The sequence below is a fragment of the Mesoplodon mirus genome (assembly GCF_964341445.2).
Source record: "Mesoplodon mirus genome assembly, chromosome: 1".
Taxonomy (NCBI): Eukaryota; Metazoa; Chordata; class Mammalia; order Artiodactyla; family Ziphiidae; genus Mesoplodon; species Mesoplodon mirus.
Window position 1 is genome coordinate 827,454 of NC_138976.1, and position 24,450 is coordinate 851,903.

General features: G+C 64.6%; 2 protein-coding genes across 9 annotated transcripts; one reads left to right on the top strand and one right to left on the bottom strand.

The window, feature by feature from the left end:
• Positions 1-47: 47 nt before the first annotated feature.
• On the top strand, positions 48-2,020 carry LRRC26 (leucine rich repeat containing 26; the record flags this gene model as incomplete). The annotated part of the gene is made up of 3 exons (XM_082617100.1): positions 48-723; positions 803-1,244; positions 1,792-2,020. 3 exons carry the CDS (start codon positions 48-50, stop codon positions 2,018-2,020), a joined length of 1,347 nt encoding a protein of 448 aa, XP_082473226.1.
• Positions 2,021-2,047: 27 nt separating this feature from the next.
• GRIN1 (glutamate ionotropic receptor NMDA type subunit 1) lies at positions 2,048-24,009 on the bottom strand (the record flags this gene model as incomplete). 8 transcript variants are annotated; one of them, XM_082627337.1, is made up of 21 exons in its annotated part: positions 2,048-2,116; positions 4,556-4,666; positions 5,877-6,022; positions 6,128-6,237; positions 6,424-6,585; positions 6,794-6,951; positions 7,050-7,198; positions 7,283-7,395; positions 7,541-7,659; positions 7,735-7,899; positions 8,142-8,269; positions 8,358-8,499; positions 11,138-11,221; positions 11,319-11,463; positions 12,543-12,717; positions 12,788-12,909; positions 15,848-15,948; positions 16,694-16,756; positions 18,763-18,939; positions 21,468-21,602; positions 23,752-24,009. In XM_082627337.1, 21 exons carry the CDS (start codon positions 24,007-24,009, stop codon positions 2,048-2,050), a joined length of 2,832 nt encoding a protein of 943 aa, XP_082483463.1. The 8 variants fall into 8 exon arrangements, with proteins under 8 accessions (XP_082483463.1, XP_082483464.1, XP_082483467.1 ...); XM_082627335.1 differs by lacking the exon at positions 2,048-2,116 and adding an exon at positions 2,367-2,483; XM_082627338.1 differs by lacking the exon at positions 16,694-16,756.
• Between the last annotated feature and the right edge of the window lie 441 nt (positions 24,010-24,450).

Here is a 24,450-nt window from a genome sequence, read left to right on the forward strand (position 1 = left end):
CGGGGCTCCCGGGACGCCTGGGCAGCTGGCCTCCTACGGTTGCCCCCATGCGGAGCCCCTCCTTTCTCTCGCGGCGGCCGCCGCCGCCGCTGTTCCTACTGCTGCTTTCGCCGTGGCCAGTCTGGATCCAGGCGCCCCCCGCAGCCGCCCCCTCGGCAACCCCGGGCGCCTCGGACTGCCCTGAGGCGTGCGCGTGCGCGCCAGAGGGCCAGGCCAACTGCTCCGGGCGCGCGCTGCCCGCCGTGCCAGGGGGCCTGAGCCAGCGCGTGCGCGCGCTGCTGCTGGACCACAACCGCGTGCGTGCGCTGCCGCCCGGCGCCTTCGTGGGCGCTGGCGCGCTGCTACACCTGGACCTGCGCGAGAACGGACTGCGCTGGGTGCACGCGCGAGCCTTCTGGGGCTTGGGCGCGCTGAAGCAGCTCGACCTCAGCGCCAACCAGCTGGAGGCGCTGGTGCCCGGCACCTTCGCTCCACTGCGCGCACTTTGTGTCCTCTCGCTGGCCGGGAACCGGCTGGCGCGTCTAGAGCCCGCGGCGCTGGGCGCGCTCCCGCAGCTGAGCACGCTCAGCCTGCAGGACAACGAGCTGCCTGCCCTCGCGCCCGCGCTCCTGGCGGGCCTGCCCGCTCTCAGCACGCTGCGACTGCGCGGCAACCCCTGGGCCTGCGGCTGCGCGCTGCGCCCACTCTGCACCTGGCTGCGCAGGCACCCGCTGCCCGTGACAGGTGAGCCCTCGGGGGCGCGGGCGGGGCGGGGCGGGCCACTGCCGCCGCCGTCGCCTGACGCCGCTCCCGTGTCCCTCAGAGGCCGAGACGCTGATCTGCGTGTCGCCGGGACGCCTGACGCTCAGCCCCTTGACCGCCTTCCCCGACGCCGCCTTCAACCACTGCGCGCGGCCCCTTGCCGCGCGGGAACTGGCCGTGGTCTACGCGCTCGGGCCCGTCTCCTTCCTCGCTAGCCTGGCCGCCTGCCTGGCGCTGGGCTCCGTGCTTACCGCTTGCCGCGCGCGCCGCCGCCGCCGCCGCGCCGCCGCCCGCCGCCCACCGAGGAGTCTGCCGGATCCCGGTGCCGGCATGGCCTCGCCTGCGGCAGTCGCCGCCGCCCAAGCCTCAGCGGGCCGCGGCCGCCCTCCAACCTTCCCCCCATCCCCTGCCCTCCTTCGCACTCCCTGCGGGCGTCAACAAGCGACACAGATAGATAGAAGTTTTCTTGACATTCCTTTCGGCATCACCACTGCACACACCGGGTTGGGGGGTGGGGCTGGAGGGCGGTGCGCGCCGGGCCCCTGGGGCGGAGGGGCAGCGCGCGGCGGCGCTCGGACCGCGACGGGGGAAGGCACACGCCTGGACGCGGGAAGGGCTGGGCCTCTACAAGGTGGCGCGCGGGGCTGAAGACAGTCCCGAGCCGGCGTCCGGGGAAGCGCATCCTGGGCTGCGGGCCAGAGGAGGCGGAGAGAAGGCTCAGCCCTCACGGAGTCCGGAGAAGGGGGAGGCAGTGGGGAGCCCGAGCGCGCTCCTGGGAGGCGGCTGCCAGCTGCGGGGTCAGGGTCTGCAGTCCGGGAAGGGCAGGGCCAGCTCAGAGGATGGGGTCAAGAGGAAAAGGGGTGTGGGCAAGAAGGGAGAGGTGGGGACAAGGCTGTGAGGTGCCGGCGCTGCGGGAGCGGGGGACCCAGCCAGCCGGGGCCAAGGGCCCCCCATGGTGGCTCTGGTGGTGGCTGGAGAAGGATGGGGCTTCAGTCTCTGCTCCAAGCCCCTCTGCCCGGGGCCAAGTCAGCCCCTCTCCCCACTGCTCAGAGACCCCAGGGCCCTGCCTCTGCCGGAGCGCCCTGCGGCCCTGCCCAGCCAGCTCAGCTCTGACCCGTCCTCAGCAGCTCTGGCCCGAGCCTCAGTCCAGCAGGGGCTGCCCGCCAGGCAGCAGGGCAGACGGACGGACGGGAGGCCCAGGGTGGGCAGTCTCTGGCAGGTGGGCTTCCCTCAGGCCTTCCCGAGCAGCAGGACCCCTCAGTGTCCTTGGCCGGGCTAACTGGGCAGGTGGGCGCCTCCGGGGGCCTCACACCACGGTGCTGACCGAGGGATCTGAGAGGTTGAGCGGGCCCGTGATATCAGTGGGATGGTACTGCTGCAAAATAGAAATACACAGACAAGGCGCCCGTTAGCCCGACACTCAGGGGGCATGCGCGGGGCCGGGACGGGTGGACCGGCCAGCCGGCCGACCGGCAGGCAGGCGGGCGCGGCCTGGGGGAGGCTGGGGGGTGCTCCTCCCCCTGACCCCGTCGTGCTCCGGGACTCTGCGTGGGCCGGGCCGCTGTCCCGTCCGTCTGTCTGTCTGTCTGCGGGGGAGGGGGGCAGAGGAGGGCGGGCAGGGCGTCTCAGCTCTCCCTATGACGGGCACACATCTGCAGCTGGCCCTCCTCCCTCTCAATAGCGCGTCGCGGCAGCACTGTGTCTTTTTGGTTTTGCAAAGCGCCGCGTCCACCCCCGGTGCTCTATAAATAAGAACCAACAATCAATACCCGCTGGCCCCGCCGGCCGCCAGGGACCCCAGCCCTGAGCGCCCAGTGCCGCCCTGGCCCAGACCAGCCACGGGACAGGGGCAGAGGATCTCAGCAGCCGGACTGACCCCACCCCTCCCGACAGAGCCCCCCACCCAGGCTTCCCTCCGAGCAGGCGCCCAGCCTGAAGCGGTGGGAGCTAGGCTGCCCTCCCCCGCCCAGCCCCCAGCTTGCAGTGTCCCCAGTCACCCCTGCAGGGCAGGCCAGCCCCAGATGCCACGTGGCACCAGAGCTGGCCTGGAGGATGGTCCCTGGGGAGGCTCGGGCAAGGAGTCTGCTGGGAGCGTGTCCCTGGAAAGGCACCATGAGGGTCTCTGAGCTGCGCCTGGACCAGCTAAGGGGCCTGCATTTCTGGTCCAGGCCGGGATGGGGGGTGGGACTCAGTGACGTCCTCAGAAAATGGCCCATTTCCTGCGTGACTCTCTTGCTCCTCCTCTCAGCTGCGGGCCCCCAAAGCGCTGTCTGCTGGGTACCTTCTCGCCCCTCCCCCCGACTGCCCCACCCCTGCTCCTGTCTGATCCTCCTCTTCCTGCACCCCCTGGCGGGTCCCCTGGCTCAGGCTCCACCCACTTCCCGGGCCTGGACAGCCCCAGGCCTGTGCTCCCAGCCCCACAGACCCTCCCTCTCCCCCCACTCTGTCTGTGCTGAGCTCTGGGAAGTGGAGCAGCCAGGCCTCACAGGCCCCTCTTGGGGCGTGGTGGTGGCTTCACCTGGGACTCAGAGGGCTCTGTGCTGAGCCCTGTCTGTGTCCTGTGTCTGCCCCTCTTCCCACGCACTGGGGGTGACGGCTGCAAACCCTGCTTCCTTCCGCCTTGGAGCAGGAGACCCTGTGGGTGATGCTGCCCATGGCTTAGGGGCTCCCTGTGGACTGGAGGCCGACCCACCCCTGACCGCAGGGAGGCCGCCGGGCTGAGGGCTGTGCTGGCTCTGGGCGGCCCCCTCCTCACCTGGGGATGCTCCTAGCAAGGCTGGGTCAGTTTGGGGGGGCCTTTGGTTCGAGCGCGCACATCTGGGCCAGTGACAGGCTGCCCAAGGCAGAAGGGCAGGGAGTTTCTTGGCTCAGGTGGAAGGCCTGGCTCTGAAGGGGTGGGGGGGTCAGGCGCTGAGGCACTGATCTCCGTAGAGGCCTCCCCTTCCTGAGCCTCCGTCTAGGAGCCTCAGTGCCCACGGCTTGGAGGCCACGGCTTTCAGGGCCACCTCCATCCGTTCTCAGATCCCTGGGTGCTGCCGGCACGCCTCCTGCAGGGCCCCTGCTCGGCCTGGGGTGGGAGCCGCCTCCTTTGGTCCCACCCATCCCCCACCTGACGCCCCTGTGGCCAGGGGCCTGTACCAACTCCAGGCCCCAGCCGTCCACCCAGATGGAGCCAGGCCCGGCCCCCAGCCCCGGCCCACACAGAGACCACATGGAGGGAATGCAACAGGCATGGCTCTGGTGAGACACGTGAGACAGGTGTCTGGGTGGCAGGGCTGGCGGCCAGACAGATGGGCGGATGGGACATCACAGCCATCCCTCCATGGACGTCGCAGGGAGGGAGAGAGGGCGGTGGGCCTCTCTGGGAGAGGCTGGAGAAGCGGACGTAACAGAGAGGTGGTGCGGCCTCCCGACAGGTGAGGAGCCTGGGACAGCGTGGTCCGGGCTCCCGGGGCCCTGGGCACAGCCCCGAGGCGGTGAGGCTGACTGGCTGACCAACAACATGACACGGCTTCAAGATGGCGCATGGCGTCATGGCATGGGTGGGGGGCAGACTAACGCAGAGACACACGGGGAAGAGGACCCGGTGAGGGCCAGCGGGAGAAAGGACCAAGAGAGAAAGATCTAGAGAGTCAGAGAGAGAAGACCTAGTGTGCTGGGCGAGTAGAGGTGAGGGCAGAAAGGCCACGGCAGTCAGAGGTGGGAGCGGGTGGGATGGCGAGGGAGGGGGGAGGGCACGCCTGATGCACGGGACACAGACACGGAGGGGCGAGATAAGAGTCGGAGACGTGGAACTGGGCGCTCTTCCCCTTACCGTGTCTTTGGAGGACCTACGTCTCTTGAAGCTGGAAGCCAGGGTGGAGGTGATAGCCCTAAATGTGGCTTTCTTTTTAGGGTCAGGCTCTGCTCTACCACTCTTTCTATCCTAAAATGAATATGTATAAGTGATTAGACGGCTAAGGGTGGCGGCCACACCTGCCCTCGCCTGCTCCTTGGGGGCTGCTGCCCGGCCTGGCTGGCCACTCGGGCCCTCACTCCGGCCTGCCTCCCTGTGCTGGATGGACCGACCGATGGTCGGACACTCGCAGGCGGACTCTGCTCCTGCCCGGCTCTCGGGCCTGACCTCGCTCATGCTGGGGCTGGGCTCGGGGGTCCCATCTGGCTCTCTTCCTGGGAGGTCCGCCTGGCTCCCTGGCTCCGAGGTGCCCCTGGCTTAGGGGCGTCCTGAGGAGGAGGAGCCCTCCGAGCACGGGAGGAGTTGCCCCACCGGCCCCACCGGCCACTCTGACCCCCGAGGAAGCGCACCAAGAATCAGGAAGGGGCTGAGGGGCCGAAGGCAGGTGGCGAGATGCACTGGAGTGACGGAGAGACGGAGGCAGCTCCTGGGACCCTGGCCTCGGGTCTGATGGTCAGGACGGGCCCTGTGCCCGCCAGCGAGAGCAGCGGCCAGGTCCCAAGAGCAAGAGTGGGCAGATGAGAGGTGTGGGGTTCCAGCCACCCCATCGCTCCGGCCCTCCCTCTCTGCAACACCAGCTTCCTCCCCGGGCACGGGCTCCGGGGAGGTACCCAGAGAAAGAGAAGAGATGGGGCAGACCGGGGCTGGACTGTGGGGCACAAGCCCGTCCCAGGTGGGCTGTGGCCACCCCACGTGCAGCCTGTCCTCTGCTGGCGGCAAATTCCCACAGACACAGCCTGAGGTGCCAGGCAGGAGCAGCCGGCCAGTTAAGACTGGAGTTATATGGAGCACAGGACACACCAGGGCAGTGGGGAAGGGGGTCCCCAGAGGGTGCCAAGGAGGGGCGTGGGGCGGCGAGGGCAGAGTGCATCTTGGACTCACATGCTACACCCAGGTGGGTCCCTGTCTTACCCTGCCTCAGTTTGCCTTCCTATGGAATGGGCGCCGGTGGGCGACTCTGGAGACAGAGGGGCCAGGCGGACGCTTGAAGCCCGGCTTTGCAGAGGTGGCCACCTGCGGGTGGCCCCCAGCAGCGCGGCCTTGGCTGTGGCTCCCAGCTCCAGTCCTTGCCACAGGGGCTCCTGGGAGCCAGAGCCAGCGCTTCGGCCTGCGGGGATGGAGGAGGGCCGGGGCCAGGCCGAGCCGTGGGCACCAGGCCTCGGAGGGTGGCCCGCCCTACCTGCAGGTTCTTCCTCCACACGTTCACGGCTGCAAAGGCCAGCTGCATCTGCTTCCGGCGAGCGTCCTTGTGTCGCTTGTAGGCGATCTCGATGAAGATCAGGAAGATCCCAGCCACGATGCCCCCGGCCACCAGCATGAAGACCCCTGTGGGCCAAGACCCAGTGCCTCAGCTGTGGGCGGGCCAGGCAGCCGGCCCCCTGGGGAGTCCACCCCGTGTCAGCAGTGGTGTCGAGGGGCATGGGGGCCCACCTGCCATGTTCTCGAAGGTGAGGGTAGCAGGGGCGTTGCTGCGCGAATCACACTCCTGGTACCGCACCCACGTCTTGTCCAGGTCTTCCATGAAGCCGTTCTCGTGGGACCTGGGTGGGCGGGACATGTGAGCCGAGGGAGGCGGGCCCGCGGAGGAGGCCAGGCCGGCACAGGCCGGGTGGGGCGGGGCGGGGCGGGGCACGGCAGGCGGGGTGCATCTGGGGGCTGCGCCGGTGGGGGGAGGTGGTGTGCCTTGGGTGGGGCTCTTGGAGCGGGGCGGAGTGGGGCCGGCTCACTTGAGGATGGACAGGGAGACGTTCTGCTTCCAAGGACTATCCTTGCGCATGCCGATGCCAAAGCCTGAGCGGAAGAACAGCTCGCCGGTGGTCACCAGGTCGCACTTCTGCGAGGCCTCGAACTCCAGCACCGCCGAGTCCCAGATGAAGGCATGCAGCTTGCTGCGGGCAGGGGCAGGGTCACAGGGGCCCACACATTCGGGCCGCCCTGGCTCCCTTGCAATCCCTCTCGCCAGCCTGGAGACCCCCTGTCTATCCCCTTCCCGTGGTTCCCATCCAGCCTGGACACTCTGACTTTCACTGGAAAGATGGACGCCCGCACTTGTCCCGCCCAGTCCGGCGCCCCGCCCCGCCCCGCCCCGCCCCTCACTTGTCCCGCACGGCCTGGATGGCCTCGGCCGCGCTCTCGTAGTTGTGCTTCTCCATGTGCCGGTACATGGTGCTCAGCTCCACCTGCCGCCGGAAGTAGATGTCCACGGAGCTCTGCTTCACCGTCGCGTAGATGAACTTGTCCGAAGGATTCCTCAGCTGCAAGGTCAGAGGGCCCGGCTCGCGGCTGCTCCCCGGCCCCACCCCAGGCAGCCGCTGACCTCACGCCCCCCTCCCCCAGCCGGGCCAGGCCTCACTCGTGGGTCGTTGATGCCGGTGATGCGCTCCTCGGGCCGGTCCAGCACCAGGAAGGCCGCCAGGTTGGCAGTGTAGGAGGCCACGATGATCATGGCGAAGCCGGCCCACACCATGCCCAGGATGCGCGCCGAGAAGCTTCTGGGGGCGCCTGCGGGCAGAGGACGGTCAGCTCCCGGCGTGGGGGGGTGGGGGTTGCGGAGCAGCATGGGGCCCGGGCCGGGCGTGGCCTCACCTTCCCCGATGCCCGAGTTGAGCAGGACGCCCCAGGAGAACCACATGGCCGAGGACAGGGTCAGCGCGTCCTCCTCCTCGTCCTCGCTGTTCACTTTGAACCGGCCAAAGGGGCTGCGGGGGCGCAGAGGGCGGGCGGGAGAGGGCGGGAGAGGCAGCCCCGCCCCGCCCCTCGCCCGCCCCGCCCCGCCCCGCCGCCCGCCCCGCCCGCCCCGCCCGCCCCGCAGGTGGAGGTGTCCGGCCCCCGGGCCGCGCTCACCTGAAGCGGTCCAGCAGGTACAGCATCACGGCCACCACGTGCACTGACAGCCCCACCAGCAGCCAGAGCGTGCTCTGGAAGGGCTGCATGAACGAGTCCAGCGTGCTCCGGGGGATCTCCTGCGGGAGGCCGGGCCGTCAGCGCCGCCCGGGCCCTCCCAGGACCCCACCGCGCCCTGCTGCGCCCCTGCGCACCTTCTTGACCAGGATGGTCAGGCCCTGGTACTTGAAGGGCTTGGAGAACTCGATGTACTGTGCGCGCTCGTTGTTGATGGTCAGCGGTGCCACGATCATGTCTGCCTGCCCGCTCAGCAGCTCGCCCATCATCCCGTTCCACTCCTTCTTATTGCTGTTGTTCACCTGTGGGGAGACACAGCCGGTGGGGACACGGCCCCCGCGGGCGGGCCCTGCTCCCCGGACCCGACGGGCTCCCGCCCGGACCCATCTCGGGATCTCCCACTCCAGACCCCGCCTGGCTCGAAGGCCCCGCCCACCCAGGCTCCACCCAGCCTGCAGGCCCCGCCCACCCGAGACCCTGCCCTTAGCCAGGCCGGGTCCACCTGGACTGGGTCCCGCGCCGGCTCCCAGAGACCCACGCGTACCCGCTCCTGCGTGCCGAACTTGCCGTCCGCCACTAGGTGCACCTCATAAGTGAAGTTCATGGTCCGCGCCAGTTTGATGAGGAGGTCGATGCAGAAGCCGTAGCAGCACTGAGGCACGGGGTGGCGTGCTGGGCGCGGGGGAGGGGCGGAAAGTGAGGGGCTCGCAGGTGCGCCGTCCCGCCCGCCCCGCGGCCCGCGCCCCAGCCCTGCACTCACGGCTGCCCGGCGACGTGTCGTTGGGCCCGGTGCAGATCACCTTCTTCACCGGATCCCCGTTCACGGTGAACTCCTCCTTGCACGTGCCGTCGCTCAGCGTGGGCTTGACATACACGAAGGGCTCCTGGTGGATCGTCACGATCTGGAAGGGAGGGCGACACCCAGCCTGGACCACCAGCCCTGGGCTGCCCTGGGGTGCTGTCCTCTTCTCAGCATCCAGACTCCCCTGGACACCCCCCCTCCGGACCCGACCCGCCCCCTGCAAATGCCCCACACTGCCCCCTCTGGAGCTTCAGGAAGTTGGTCGGCCTGCTGCCTGCAGGAGGGGCCCCAGACTCCCCAGTCGTGCCCAGGCCACCTCAGCGTTCAGAAGGCGCCTGGCCTCCTGAAGCACCATGCCTGCTCTTGGCCACTTTCCTTTGGGCCTTGGCTTGCACATCACTAAAGTCTGCCCTGGGCCCCTTCTCTGACTTCTCAGGGCTGAGAAACCACCTGTCCCAGCCCAGAGCCTGCCCCCTGCCCCCACCCCTGCCATGAGGACAGGGGCATGTGCACTCAGAGCCTGCACAGGTCCGGGGACCCGCAGGGATTGCCCTTGTCTGGTGTTCCAGCCTCTCCTGGCCTCAGCCTCCCCTGCAGCAGGTCTTTGTCTGATCATCTATCCTTCCTCCCTTCCTCTTCCCCGTTGATGCCGCCCTCTCTGCCGAGGCCTCTGCAATCCAGGGGCTCCTTGGGGCTCATGCTGGGGAGCTCTCTCCTCCCTGTCCTTCAGGGGCCTGAAACCTGGGGGTGCGGAGGACAGATACAGGCAAAGGGGGCTGAACCGAGCACGGCATGTGACGAGGGGCCCCAGGGGACGTGGGGTCGGTGTAAGAGGCCCCTTCTCCTCCAGGGTGGGCAGCCCCCGGCCTCAGCCTGGAGGGCAGGAGATTGGGAGCCCCTGAAGGAGCTTATTTGCCTTTAAAAGTTTCCTCGTCGTTTTCTATTGTGCGAGTAACATGCTCGTGCTTTTAAAAAATCAGTGAGGGGACTTCCCTGGTGGTCCAGTGGCTGAGTCCACACTCCCAATGCAGGGGGCCCGGGTTCGATCCCTGGTCAGGGAACTGGATCCCACATGCTGCAACTAAGAGTTCGCATGGCACAACTAAAGATCCCGCACACCACAACGAAGATCCTGCATGCTGCAACTAAAGATTCCGCATGCTGTAATGAAGATCCCTCGTGCCGCAACTAAGACCCGGCGCAGCCAAATAAATAAATAAATAAATATTTTTAAAAAAAATCAGTGAGATGGGAGGGATAAATTGGGAGACTGGGATTGACATGTATACACTACTATATATAAAGTAGATAACTAATAAGAACCTACTGTATAGCACAGGGAAATCTACTCAATAACCTGTAATGACCTGTATATGGGAATAGAATCTCAAAAAGAGTGGATGTATGTATATGTATAACTGATTCACTTTGCTGTACAGAAGAAACTAACACAACATTGTAAATCAACTATCCTCCAATTTAAATTAATTAAAAAATAAACAATTTAGTGTCCAAAAAATCAGTGAGACAGGGCTTCCCTGGTGGCGCAGTGGTTGAGAGTCCGCCTGCCGATGCAGGGGACACGGGTTCGTGTCCCGGTCCGGGAAGATCTCACATGCCGCGGAGCGGCTGGGCCCGTGAGCCATGGCCGCTGAGCCTGCATGTCCGGAGCACAGCTCCGCAACGGGAGAGGCCACAGCAGTGAGAGACCCGCGTACCGCAAAAAAAAAAAAAAAAAAAAAAAAATCAGACAAAAACAAGTTGTAAAAAGCCATCTGGCTTTCGAAGCCTGTGTGGGACCATCTGGCTGACTGTTTTGGCTGTTTTACACCTCAGACTTTTCAATACCAGGTGTCTTTCCTGAGCGTTGGCTTTGGGAAAGTCCACTCTGCCCCTTGAGAGGGGTGGTGACCTGTGGGCAGGTGCTGACAAAGGGGTCCAGGTGAGAGGCCATGGGGGAGCTAGCTCAGAAAGCAGACAAGGTTGAGAGACATTTGAGGACCTGGGGGTGGGGGGGGGACACTGGGAGAAGCACAGTGCTTGAAGGCCCTCGCCATTTGTGAGCTCAGGTACCAGCCCGGTGCTGGTGTGGGTCAGTGTGGGAGGGACGCTGGGGAGGGCACCCTGGGATGAGTCCAAAGGAGCATAGAAGAGTCAGGCCAAGGAAGAGAAGCTGTGAGGGATGAGGCCAACCGGGGAAGGGAGCTCCCAGAGGCCCAGGGAATCACGGAGGGGCTGGCCGGCCATAGGGAATGCTGTAGGGAGAGCGGGCTCAGAAGGGCAGTGAGACCGAGTCATGGCAGGAGGCCAGGAAGGCTAAGCGTGGGGGCTTGGCTAGGACCACTTGGAGGTGTGATGAAGAGTATGGGGGCATCATCTCCAGGACTCAGGGCAGAGAGCGCTGAAGCTGAAGTCCACCCACCTGTTCCCCTGTCCCCGATCGGCTCATCCCCAGGGGAGTCCTGGCCCACATGACTTCCCCAGATTTAAGTGGAGTTGGGTCAGAAGGGGTGCTGGGGAGAGCCCATGAGACGGGGGGCCGGCGGCTTCCCTCCTCCCTCCACCCACTCTCCCTGCTGCCCCTGCAGTGCCAGGTGTGTGCAATGGCAGCGGGTGCTGGTCCCGTCCCCACTTCCTTTAGTCACTTTCATTGACCTCACCGTCCCCTCCTCTGCACCTGAGGGGCGGGATGGAGTACACCGTGTGTGGGGGCTAGGGCAGGGTGGCGGGTCCCCCACCTTCAGCCTGGTGGACATCTGGTAACCTCGGGGCTTCTCTGTCTCTCCGCCTGGCCAGATGATCTTCCTGTCGTTGGGAATAACCTGGGGGTGGGAGTATGAGATGGAGGGTGGCCACGCAGGGGTCTCGGCCCCAGGACCCTAAGGCCCCAGCCCCCACCCCCTCATGACCCCCACCTACGTGGGTGCCGTTGTAGATGCCCACTTGCACCAGCTTGCGGTTCTGCAGGTTCATGATGCTGTAGTTGGCGAACTTCCGGTCCCCATCCTCGTTGAATTCCACGCGGCCGGTCACGCCGTCTGCGTACTTGGAAGACATGAGCACTCTGGAGGGGGGCGGTGCGGGTTAGAACGATCAGGGCTGCAGTTAGCCCCGCCCACTGTGAGTCAGGTGGACGGCACAGCTACGTCAGTCGAGCAGCTCCTGGCCTCTAGACCCTGTTTTGAGGGCTTTCTGTGGGTTGGGGTGTTTGATTCTCAGAGCAGCTGTCCTAGCTTTACAGATGAGCAGGCAGAAGCCCAGGGAGGAGCAGTGGGCGGCTCACCAGCCAGTGGCGGGGAAGCACTCTTCCTGAATGTGCACGCCTGTGTGTGTGTGTGGGGGGGTGTCTACTGGGCCATATATGTGTGCACACAAGATCTTTGTGTGGGGTGCAACCCTGTGCATGTACTTGTGGCACGTGGGATGTGCCATGTGCCTCTCTGAACCTGTGTACACACGCATGTGCCCGTGTGCACATATGCTGCCTGTATCTGCAGCTGTGTGTGTGCTCCTGTCGTGGGCCCCGTGGACCACGGCTCTGCACAAGCTACTTGGGGGTGGCGGTGCTGGTGTCGGGCTGGGCCTCCCCCACACTAGTGCCATGGTGTCCAGGGTTCTCTGAGTTAACTCCTGCCTTGCTGTGGCCATCCACTTGGGTCTCCGGCCAGCCCTGGCTCTCTACAGGCTTGGGTGCCATACCTGGATTCCTTGTCTGACCTCCTGGGCCCGTGGACTCTCCCAGTCCCCACCTGAGGCAAGATCCTCCTCCCCAGGGCTGTTAGCCATCCTGGGGAGTGCGGTGGGGTCTCAGGGTGGGCAGCAGTGTTAAAAGGTGGGGGCAGGAGAAATGGAAGCAGCCATGACTTCAGTGACATCCGAGTGTTGGAAATGGGGCAGATGATTATCATCGTGGAGATGGAGGTGAGGGTGGAGCAGGGGAGGACACAGCAGAAAACTGGGGAAGGTGGCGGTATCCATAGGATACAGCAGGCTGGGCTGGACCACCCTGTGAAGAGCGACTGTTCCCAACGCCGCAACGGTGGCCCGCCCACTTTAGGAGATCAGCCCGCTCAGCTAGGAAGAGGGGCCCCGCCCACCTCAGATGAGTGGTCACGCCCATCTTAGACGAGCGGCCCCGCCCACCTCTTGAAGAGCGGCCCGGTCTTCCAGATGTTGGTGTTGCCCACGCAGCCCCGCGGGGGGTCGGTGATGTTTTCCTTCTCGAGAAGCTCGTGCACGGCCTGGGCCACCACCCCCACGGCATCGCTGATGTGGGCCGACTCGTTTTTGCCGTTGATGAGCTGCAGCCCGATGATGCCTGGGGCAAGCGTTGGCTTAGAGCCCGTGGGGGACCCCTGCCCACCGGGACCCTGGAGCCCAGCACTCACCGTCCGGGGCGTAGCGCAGGGCGTTCCCCGAGATCTCACGCTCCCCCACCAGCCACACGTACCCCGAGCCTGTCATGTTCAGCATCGCGGCTGCGCGGTACACGGTGGCAGCGTCGTCCTCGCTGTGGGGCAGAGCGGGTGAGGGGCCAGGATTCCAGCCCTCCCCACCCGCGGCCGGCGGCGGCTGCTCCACGTTCCCAGGGCCTCCTCCGCAGCGTGGCCTACCCACGTGGCCTCTTCCCCAACCCTGCCTCCCCCAAGGGAGGTCTGGAGACACTGCAGAGAGGGGGTGCAGCCGCCACCCCAAGCCTGCACCGCACCTGGGCCAGGAGACCCCCACAGGAGCGAGCGGGTGGGCCCAGACCCCCTGAGCTTCCCAACATCTCTTGCTGGCCCGCTGCCCTTGGTGGGCAGGGTTTGGGTGACGTGGGATGGTGATGGATCCTTACTGGTTGATGACTCATTCACCAGGTACCAGGCACTATTCTGAATGCTTTTCATGGACCATCTTATTTAATTCTCACAACCTCCCTGTGAGATGGGCAGAAGTACTACCCCTGTGTCAGGAGGGGAAACTGTGGCACCCAGGGCACACAAGTGGTAAGTGACAGAGTCGAGTGTGTGCCTGGACTGTCCACCCTTGAGCCCGTGCTCCTGCAACTTCCTGGACAAGCCCTACCCCTCTGGTGCTCCATGCCTAAGCTTGTGAACTGAGGGGCTGGGGGCTTTCTGGTTGGTCAGATGCTTCTGGGACCGAGACCCAGGGAGCTGCCCTGAGCATCACAGCAGAAGCCACCGGAGAGAGATGAGGGCACCTGCTCTCCCTTCTGGAGTCTGCACAAGCAGCTGTGTTCTCTCTGCCACCCAGGGCTGGGGCCCCTGGCAGGACACAGCACAGGCCTCGCCTTGCAGGCACGCATGGTCCTGAGTTTTTGGCGCGTCCTTACAAGTGAGCCTCTGTGGACCTGGTCCCCTAGGGCTGGGCTCCCTCTGGTCAGGACAAGGACCCTGGGCCTGGTGGAGCTCCCACCCTCTGTCCCCTGTTGGGCCGAACTTGGTCCCAGATGGGCCTGGACCACGACAGACACTTTACTTCTCTAATGCATGGGCATCGGGGTACAAAGAGGTTGGGGAGATTGTCCGAGTGCTGGGTTATCTTCCCAATGGCTGAGCCTGGAAACTAAGATGGCCCTAGGTTCCCTAAGAGGCCTGCCCCCAAGTTTCTCAAGGAAGAAATGCAAATCTTCCGCGTTTGCTCTAAATGAGAACGCTACTGTTGGATGAAAGCAATACAAACTAGAGGCGCTTCAGGCAACATCCAGCCAAAATCGCCAGCAACACCAATTCGTGCGTGTCAGGGCACGGTGTGCCCCTGTCAGTGGTGCCCACAAAGCCTGGTGGAGAGGCCTGTCTGCTTGACACCATCCAGGTCTGTGAGGTTGGCCTTGGTGGGATGAGCACACACCTATGCTTGTGTCCGTGTAAACTGATATCTTCAGTAAAGCAGTTGCAGGCAAAAGCCTGATCGACCCGTCAAACTGTTTTATGGAAATAACTGATCCCAGTAAAGATAACTTCAGGAGGATTATTTTTAAAAGGTTTGGAAATACATTAGAAACTCTGAAGCACTCTGTAGAAAACTGGTCAAAAATTAAGATTGGCTCAGTGGGGTCTCTCCACAAAACGCTCTCATCAGCCCTCGTGAGGGAAGCCAGAATGTATCAGGTTGGGGGGCCAGGGTGAAGAAGACCTGCGTCTGCCCTGCCCGGTGGACCGCCGGCTTCCCCGGGCTCTGGGAGCTGAGCGCGCTGGGCAGGCGGGTCCCCCTGTGTGGTGGGACTCTGGCCTCTCTCGTCCGAGGAGCCCCGGGTGTGAGGGGAGCGGTCCCTTCCCGCCTGACAATCCAGAGGCCTTGCGTGGATTCAAGAGGTGGGCATGTGGTTGACAGGTGCTGTGCCTTTGTGAACGGTAAGTATTGCTACATGTGTGGGGTTCGTGCACGTATGTAGTCTGTGGTGTGTATGTGGCGTATGTACCTGTGCACGAGAGCACTGTGCACTGTGTGTCGGTGCGGAGCACGTACATGTGCGGTGTGTCTGCACGTGTATCTAGGTGAGCACATGTCTGTGTGTGTTATGTGTAGCAGCGTGCCCGTGTATGCATATGAATGTCCTGTGTGCACGTGTGTGTGGTGTGTATATGGCACACGCATGTGTACAGGAGGGCACGGAAGCATGTTGCGTGCACATGTGTGTATACGGCATGTGCATGTGTAGACAGTACGTGGGTGATGCGTGTTCGTGTGTATGCGTGTGAGTGCCTGTGCTGGTGTGCATGAGTGGAGGGCGGTGGGCGTTAGTGCCCGCTAATGCCTTCCAGCCCGAGGAGCCCTTGCTGGTCCCACCCTGCCCTCCGCCCAAGGACGGGGGGGCACCTGGCTCTGTGCCAAAGGTTTGTTGCCTGAACGTGCAAACGAACACCTGCCCTGCTACTCAGGGTATTGCTGGCTCCCGCTGGCCGGCTGCAGGGTGACCCCCGCCATTTTTCTCCACTCTGCTGGAGCCTGCAGAGCTTCTGGGACAGGCAGACAGTGGGGCGGGTCTCCCCAGGCTGTCCCATGTATGTCCCATGAGGCAGGGCTCTTCCTTTTCCTATTCCTGGTGGCCTGGCCTTTCCCTTCCCAGGAGGACACAGATTTTTACTGGGGGCTCAGCCCCAGGGTTACGGTGGGGACCAGGCCCGTCCAGCAGCAGCCTGATTTTGGGTTCCCCTCTCGTGCTGCCTAGTCCAACTGCTCCAACCCTTCAGCCCTGGGACCCCGGCCCTGTCCCTGCTGTGGGCCTTCCCCCGCAGGCTCACACGCAGACCCCACGTCACTTCCCCAGGCCCTCTCCCTGACCCAGTTCCCAGAGCTCCGCGTCACCCCATCTATCGCCTGGGCTGCGTTTGCCTTCCTAAGGGCAGGGCCTTACCCCTCTCCCACGCCCGAGGCCCAGTGTACGCGTGCGAGGGGACCGTCCTGGGCGAGGACGCCAAAGCCCACGTCCAGCCTGGCCTCACCTCGCAGAGAGGACGATGACCCGCGCCTCCAGCTCCCGCGCCTCCATCAGCAGCGCCGTCACGTTCTTGGTCCCCGGGTCGAACTGCAGCACCTTCTCGGCCTGCGGTGTGAGCGGGAGCGTTAGCAGGTGGCCGGGGCGGGGGATGCAGCGCCTCAGGGGCCAGAGTTGAGCCGCAGCCGCTAGGAACCCCGAGGCAGCTCCGCTAGGGCCGCCTCGGCCTGCGCCGGCCACCTGCACTGCCACCTGCCTTCCAGGCTCCTCGCCCGGCCGGCCTCGCTCGTCCTTTCTTCAGCCTGCTCGCTCTCTGCGCTCCGCGTCTCTCTCCACCTCTCATTCCTGGCCTCACTTTTGCACTGAGCATGCAAGCTGAAGTGGACCGAGACTCAGAAAGAGGCGTGCAGCGGACAGGAAACAGAAAAGAGTTTTGGAATGCAATCGGGAGCGGAGGCTGGGCCGCCTTTTCCAAAACCACGGGAGGTCGTCTGGGGCCTGGTCCACAGGCCCTGCAGGAGCAGCCCGGACCGCAGGCAGGTCAGGCGGGCAGGCGGGCTCCCTCCTGGGCTCCACGAGGAAACCCTGGGGTGCCCGGAGATTCGCATGCACTTCCCGGAGAGCAGCTCCTCCTGCGGCCGTGCCTGCCCCTTGGCCCGGCGGGCGGGCTGCGGGGCCCCGGGCGGCCGGCACCTGCCCTCTCCTGCCTACGCTGCCTGCTCTCGACCTCACTCTCCTCATTGCTCGGGCCTGCGGCGCGGCGCGGCTGGGCCCACGGTAGCCCTAGCGGCCGAGGCGCCGGAGGCCGGGGCTCCCTAGTCGGTGGGTGGCGTGCACGTCCATGCATATATACCTTGGGTCCGCGCTTGTTGTCATAGGACAGTTGGTCGAGGTTTTCATAGTTCCTTTTTTTACTCTGATGAATAATGTGCACAGAGAAAATATGCAGACACAGAAGAAGATTATAAACGGTTGAAAATGACGGCGCTAAAGCAATCACACCACCTCCTCGGCACGTCTGCAGACGGGCACGTACCTGGAGCTCGCAAACACCTAGGCCCGGGGTGGGGCTGGGGGCCAGGGAGGTGCTGGGGGATGAGGGGGCGTGGGGGCCACCGAGGCTCCCTGCCATGGAGCTGAGCTCTTGGAAACGGTCACGTTTGGGAGAAAGGGAGGTCCTGTCTGCGTCCAAGCCAAACGCGTCCCTTTGGGGTCCCATCCACCCGCACCCCGCCAGGCACCTGCTATGTGGTGCCAGCAGCACCCACCCCAGCCCTGTCAGTCCTGAATGGGTGATGTCCCCTCCCCCAGCCCTGCCCCTATTCCCCACCCCTCCCAGCACCCCCTTCTGCCTCTCTTAGAGGTCCAGCTGCTCTGCCCTCGCTGACTGGTGTGTGATGGGCGCGCCTGTCAGCCCACGTGTGCGCTGCAGAGCAGCTGTGACAGGAGTTTGTGAGCACGTGTGCGTCTGTGGGCGTCTCCACGGCAGCATCAGCCTACATTAGTCTGTGGTGGGTGGGGGTGAGGGCCAGCGCTGTCTGAGCATACGTGTGTGCACGCGTGTGAGTGTGTGAGCCCCCGGGCCGTGGAGGTGTGGAGGGTGCCTGCGAGCCTGTGGCAGGAGTAGTAGAGTGTGAGTGGATTGTCCTGGGAACGGCCGTGTGTGCTTGTGAGAGGGAGCACGTGTGGCTGGGCGTGCAGGGGGGCGCGTGAGTATGCACTGGGCATGCGCGCAGCCACAGGTGGGCACGCCAGGAGGTGACCCGCGTGCCTGGTGCTGGGTGCTGTCTCAGGGGGGTGGGGCCCTCCCTCCCAGACTCAGCCAGTCCCCCCCAGCAGGACCCCAGGACCCTCTGGGTCTGCCCTCTGGTTCACCCCCAGCTGGGCCCTCTCTTCCCTTCGGGGCCTATGGCACCCTGGGGGACCCGGGTTGGCACTCAGCTTATTGAAGCCAACTCTGACTTTGCAGACCGCACATGCTCCCCGCCGCCCCTTGGTCTGGCCTCCCGGGGCCCTCCCCAGCCTGGGCCTCCCTCCCTCTCTGCCCAGCTTGGCCTCCACCCAACCCCGGGGGGCCTTGGCCCAGGTGCTGAGCGCCCAGGGCTCCAGGCTGGGTGAAGGCGTGACCCCGGGCCTCCTCTGGTGAGCACCAGCTCCTCCTCAGGCTGGCAGTGGGGATGGGTAGGGGTGGGGTGGGGGTCGCCTGGACCCCCAGAAATGCCACTCTGGCCTCTCCACAGCCCACACGTGGGTGCCGGGCTGGGGTGGAATGTTCAGTTGGAGCCAGGCGTCTACTCGATCCCCAGGAGTCCAGAGCCCAGCCCCCATGGTGGGGGGGTGAGGAGAGGAAGGGCACGGGGTTCCGTGGGGAGAGTCGGGGGGCACGAAGAGGGGCAGGGCCCAGGCTGGGCTTGGGGGTGGCAGATGTCCGTGGGTGGGGCTTTGGGGAGGGTGATGGGGAGCTGTGAGGTGAGGGGCTGCGGCGGGGGTGAGGCCGGCACGAGGACAGGGCACGGGTCACAGCAGAGAAGGAACCGGGTCCTTTGTGGAGGGGACACGGTGAGTGGTGCCACCGCACTGAGGGGGCACCCTAGGGAATTTTGAGCCTAGGGCCTGTGTGGGCTGGGAAGCGCGCTGCGGGGGGGGGGGAGGAGGGGAGGGGGGAGGAGAGCGGGGGCGGGACGGGGTGTTTGCGGAGCTCCAGGTGGTCCTGTCCTCGCCCCGCAGGGACTGACACGAAGGAGATTTCGACTAATGGCAAAAGCGAGTGAAATGAGCCGAGGACAGGCTGGGGCGGGCGCTCGCCAGACGCACTGGTGCTGACCATGCACGATGAAAAGAGAAGGGTGTTCACACGGGCCACAGACACAGCGGCGGCTCGCCGGCTCCGCTCCGCTCGGGACACCCCGGTCCGGGCCTCACCTTGGACTCGCGCTCCTCCAGCAGTGTCTCCAGGCGCTTCTGCGCCGCCCGGCCCTCGTGGTCGTCGCTGACCAGGAGGATGATGTGGTTCCAGCTGTAGACGCGCATCATCTCGAACCAGACGCTCGACTGGTGGGAGTAGGGCGGCACGGTGCGCAGGAAGCTCAGGTGGATGCTCTGCGGGGGACAGGGTGGTTGAGGACGCGGGCCGAGACCTCCGCCAGGGGGCGCGCGCGCGCGCGGGCCGGACGCTCCCCCTCGCTGCTTCCAGACCCCGGAGCCCGGGGACCCCGCCTCCCTCACTCCTCCCTTCCCACCGCTGGCCTCTCTCCCCACCCCACATCATCTAATCTGAGAGCCGGAGGATCGGTTTGCCCAGCAGCACCCTGACTGAGACGGGGTGGGGGCGTCTGTGGAATTGTTCCTGGGGTCGTTCCCCTCCTCCCCTGCAGCCACCGCTGCTGAGCTACTTGAGATCAGAAACTTCTTGCTGGCATGCAGCATCTCAAAGTTCCCCACTGGGTCCTTCCCAAATTCACATAACCAGTATTTAGAGGAAGTCTTCACTCTTGGGGCGAAATACTCCATCTCTTCACCGAGCCCAGGGGTTGTTGCTTGCTGACCTCGCCTTGCTTCTCTAAGTGCACTGCCAGGGAGGGGACGGAGCAGGACCCTCCCGCCTCAGCACAGGGCCTTTGAGGCTGCCCAGGGAGCAGTGTTCCTGGGGACCCACACCGATCCTGGGGTCCTCTGAGCCCTCCAGATCCTTCTTTCACCTGCTCCCTCTTTGTGCCTTGGAATCAGAGTGCAAGAATGCCCCTTTGCCTCTGTCTGTCATCCAGCAGGTGACATGGCTGCAAGGGGGCTGTGGTTGGGGTCCTGGACTAGCCCTGACCCAGGCCCTTCTGGTCCACGTGTTGGGCACAGATGGTCTGTGGGTTGTACCAGGAGTGGGGTCAAGGTGGAGCTCTAAGATTTGGTTGCAGGTTTGCCCTCATGCTGGGCTTCAATCCGGATCTGGGGCGGGGACACGTTATGGGCTGGTGTCCTGCTCTGGGAGAGGGCTCCCCCCACCCCGGCCTCTCCTGTGCTCCACCGCCTGGTCTCCTCTGTAGAGGCATTGTTCTCCCATTTGCATGTGAGGGGCCTAGTGCCCAGAGAGGTAAAGGAGGCTGGAAGGCCTGAGGGGGGGGCCCTCCACTTCTCACAGCTGAGGGTTAAGTGCCTCTGAGCAGCTTGGGTGCCTCTGCTGTGTGCTGGGGTTTCCAGAGCCTCAGGAACGGGTGGCCGTCCTGGCCTCCACTGGCCTCCTCCCTTGTGGGCCGTCCCAGAGGACCGCTCACTCTGGCCTCGCTTTCCTATCGCCTCCAGGAGGACCCCTCCCTGACCTCCCCAGACACCCTGGGCCCGGCTGAGATGACCTCTGTGCCTTAGGCAGCGTTATCCAGGACCCGGGGCTCCCGGCAGGATGGATTTGGAGAAGATGGGGAGAGCTGGGAAGCCCCCAACAGCCCAGCCCTCTGGCCGCTCAGCTAAGGCACCAAGCTGGAGTCCCCTGCCGAGCAGCCCCTCCAGGCCTGTCTGCAGGTGACACCAGGCCTGGAGGGAGATGTGGAGGAGGCTGCCCCCCCCCAGCCTCTTAGTGGCCAGTTTGCCTCCCCAGCTGACCAGTCCTCCCAGAGCCGTGGGCAGACACTGCGGGAGGGCTGGGCAAACTAGTGCAAGGTCCCGGCTGCTATGGGGGTGAGTTTCCTGCCAAACCGACTTGGTGACCTCTAGACTCTCCCAGTTGCTGCTCCACGACTGGGCGACTCCAGCCAGACCCCCAGCCCATGGGCCACGATACAGCCCTGAGGCCCGAAACCCCCAGGCCAGCCCCACCAGCCACGAGCTGCCTCCTCTGTTCACCTGGAAACCTCTCCCAGCTGTGCCCTCTAGCGGGAGGTGCCGGTAACTACACCCTCACTGCCACCTGGTGTCCCAGCCACTTCTAGGCTTTTCCTCCTCCTGGCGCCCCTTCCTCCAAAGTGCCCGGTCCCGCTGTCCAGGAAGCTGCCCTGTCTGCCTCTTCTTCTGGCCCACGACGGCCTCTGCTGCTTCCCAGGGCTTGCTATTGGCGCCCGTCACCTGTCAGTGGGCCGTGTGCCCAAGTGTGCGTGGGCATGTGTGTCAGTGTGTGAGTGTGGGCCCGTCTGAGTGTGTGATAGAGCGTGAGTGTGGGGAGTGAACACGTTAGTTATGTGAGTGTGCACATGAGCATGAATGTTTGAGTGGGTGATGGTGTGAGTATGCGTGTGAACGTCAGTGTGTGCGTAAGAGCATGTGAGTGTCCCTGTGCATGTGTGTGACTGTGTGTGTGTGGGTGTGAGTGTATGGATTTGTTAGTGAGTCTGTGTGACTGTGAGTTTGTGTGCTGTGAGTGTGTACTGGTGTGCCTGTGTGTGGGTGAGTTTGCGTGTCTCTGTGAGACTGTGAGTGTGTTCCGGTGTGAGCTGTGAGCGTGCCTCAGTGTATCACCCTGTTGCACCTGAAGCTCAGAGCCCATGGTTTGAGCCCCTCTGCCTGTGCCCCCCCATCCTGGCAAAGCACCTGCCCCCCAGTCTCTCCCCCAGCAGCTGCTGGCGGCTCTGGGCTGCAGGAGCGAGCCACCGGGTCTGAACACGAGAGCAGAGCTGGCTGGGTCCCCGTCCAGCGGTCAGGCTTACCTTGTCTGAGTAGATGGACATGCGGGTGGTCAGCCCCAGGACGGGGATGCGGTAGAAGCCAGCTGTGTAGGAGACGGGGGTGGGAGTGAAGTGGTCGTTGGGGGTAGGTGGGTGGCTAACTAGGATGGCGTAGACCTGTGGACACAGGGGACAGGGTCAGCTCGAGTGGGGAGCGGGGGGCACTGCCCTGGAGCTGGCTGTCCAGCAGCAGCAGAGGCTGAACGCAGAAGCGGGGGGCGGGTAGTGTCGGGGGGACACCACCTGTGCTCACACAGCCCCGGGAGTGCAGGCCACCCAGCAGGGGGGACCAGACCCCAGTCCCACCTTCTGAGTGTAAGTGAATCATAGGGATGAGGCAGAGGCCGAGCAAGACTCCTGGGACCAAGAAGACACACAGGGAGATGACAGGCCCCTCCCCCCCACCCCCTGTCCAGGGCCTCCCCTCTCGCCCCTCACCCTGGGGGGCTGCACTGAGCTGTGTGGTGAGACCCTGAGAGGGAGGACGAAGGCCAGTCCTTGGCGTGTCCTGGGACCGTACATGCTGCCCCAGCGTGGGCTGGGGAGAGCCACACCAAGCCCCACGCTGACCCTCGTCCTGGGTCAGAGATGGACGGAGGCCAGCACTCCAGAGATGGAGGGCAGCTCCGGAAGGTGCATCGGACATCACAGACTGAGTATTAGCGGGAGAAGCTGGGCAAGGAGCTGCCTAGAGGCCCGGGGCCCCCTGCTGGTGTCTTCCAGGGGCAGGCTGAGCCCCGCTCAGTTTGAACAAGACCCAGTGCTGACCTGGGCACTGACCACATCCTCAAGGAAACCTGGCCTTCCTGCCTGGACCAGTGGCTCTGCCCCCGAGGCAGGGAGACGGGGCAGATGGCTTGGCAGTTCCGTGCTGCCCTCACATTAGAAGGACCTGTCAGTCCCAATTCTGCCTTCCCACCTCTGAGCTACAGGACCACCTGCTTTTGCAAACGGGGCGGGGGGTGCGCTGGCCCACGTGGTGGTGGCGATGGCTGCCATGCCGGCACCTGGCCCACAGCGTGTGACAGTAAGTGAGCTCCTGGCACTGGCTATTCCCTGGGAGAACAGTGCCCACAAACAGCAAAACTGTAAGTTGGAGGAGGGATCCCCAGAAAGCACCATACCTCTTCTCCCTCCTTTTCCCCGCACAGTCTGCACCCAGAGGGGCCTGGTCAGTGTTTGCCTGAGCGTGTGTGTGCATGCGTGTGACCATGCAGGTGCTCACAAGTGTGTGTTGGGTATGTGTGTGTATACTGCATGCCCCAACATATCTGTATGTGTATGTGCATGTATGATTGAGTTTGTGTGAGCACGCGTGTTTGCATGTGTGGCACAGGAATGTGTGTGCTCGTGGATATGGATGGGGGTCGGCTGTGTGTGAATCAGCGTGTGCAATTGTGCAATTACGATGTGCATGAAGAGGTGCTAGTTTAAGTCTATGCATCTCTGTGCACAAACGTGGATAAATGTGTGTGCACATGTGAGCGTGTGTGTCCATGGATGTGGCGTGCCTGTCAGGTGAGTGTGTGAGCAGCACTTGGACCGGTGTCGGTCCCGCCTGTTACATAAAAGGCTGCATTGCAGTGATCCCGAGGCCTCATTGGGATTCAGCAGGCAGCGCAGCCCGGGGGCGGACAGCTCTGACAGGCAAAATCCGGGAGTCGTGTCCTCCCCCACAGCGCTGGCAGCCAGTGGCTGCCATGCTCTGCCCTGATACCTCTCACATACGCAGTCCCCGTTCCCACCCTGGAGAACACCCTGCTTCAACACCTGGGCCATTTCCCATCTCAGGCAGACCTGTGGATGGGGGAAGGGGAGGGAGGAAGGGAAGGAGATCTCCAAGCAGGAACAAAGATGGCCCCAGGCCCCATCCAGTTTAAAGCCCTGCAGTCCTGCATGTGGCTGGGACAGGCACCTCTCAGGCAGGCCTGGAATGCCCGCCGCGACCCTGACACACAGTGACCAAACAAATGGCCACATGTCTGCACACACCAGTATGGACCTCGAGACCTGGAAACCCTGTGAGGACAAGCCCCGGTGGCAGGTGATTGATCTGGGGCTAAGATGGGGAACCGGCCAACACTGGTGTTTAGCTGCTAGTGAGACCAGCCCCCTGGGTCCTCTCTCAAGGGGAGGGAGAGGGCTAGGAAAGGATGGAATGAAACTGGGACGGGGAAGGGATGGCGGGTGAGGGAGGGAGGGTGGTGGGGAGGCGGCGGGGGCGGGGCAGGAGCCGGAGCAGCGTGAGCCCTGGGGGCGCTGGCACCTGGCTGGAGATGAGGTCTTCGCACACCGACAGGGCCATCTGGATGGCGTTGGGCTTGTGGGTGACGGAGGTGGCGTTGAGCTGGATCTTCCAGGAGCCGAGCCGCTTGTTGGCCTGGCTCACAGCTTCGCGGAACATCTGCTCGTGCTTCCGCGTGCTCAGCACCGCGCCGATGTTGACGATCTTGGGGTCGCAGGCGGCGCGGGCGAAGGAGCAGGAGAAAAGCAGGGCGAGTGTCAGCAGGCGCATGGTGCTCATGGGCTCCGGGCGGCGCCCTGGCTCTGGGCAGCGCGAACGCGGGGCCCTCGGCGCATCCCCAGAGGGACGCCCCGGCCGTCCTGCGCGCGCCCGATCCCGCGGGCTGAGGGCGCCACGTCTCCCCCGGGAGCCTTAGTCCTGGGACGTCTGCACCGAGCAGGTGGCACCGAGCCTTCGGCCGGCCGGGCGGTCCCGGGTGCGCGTGGGTTCCGGGCGCTCCGTTCCAGGCGGCTGGCGCTGTCCGCGGTGCTGAAGCCGGGTCTCGGCGCCGCTCCGGGTGCCCCGCGCCGAAAGGACCCGGCGGCGGCAGCTCCTCTGCGGGCTTCGCTTGTCCCAGTCCCGACGCTGCGGCGGCTGCGGCGACTGCGGAGCGCCGAGCGGGACCAACGTCTCCTACCCCTCCCGCCGCCCCCGCTTCCCAACACGGAGCCGGAGCGGGGG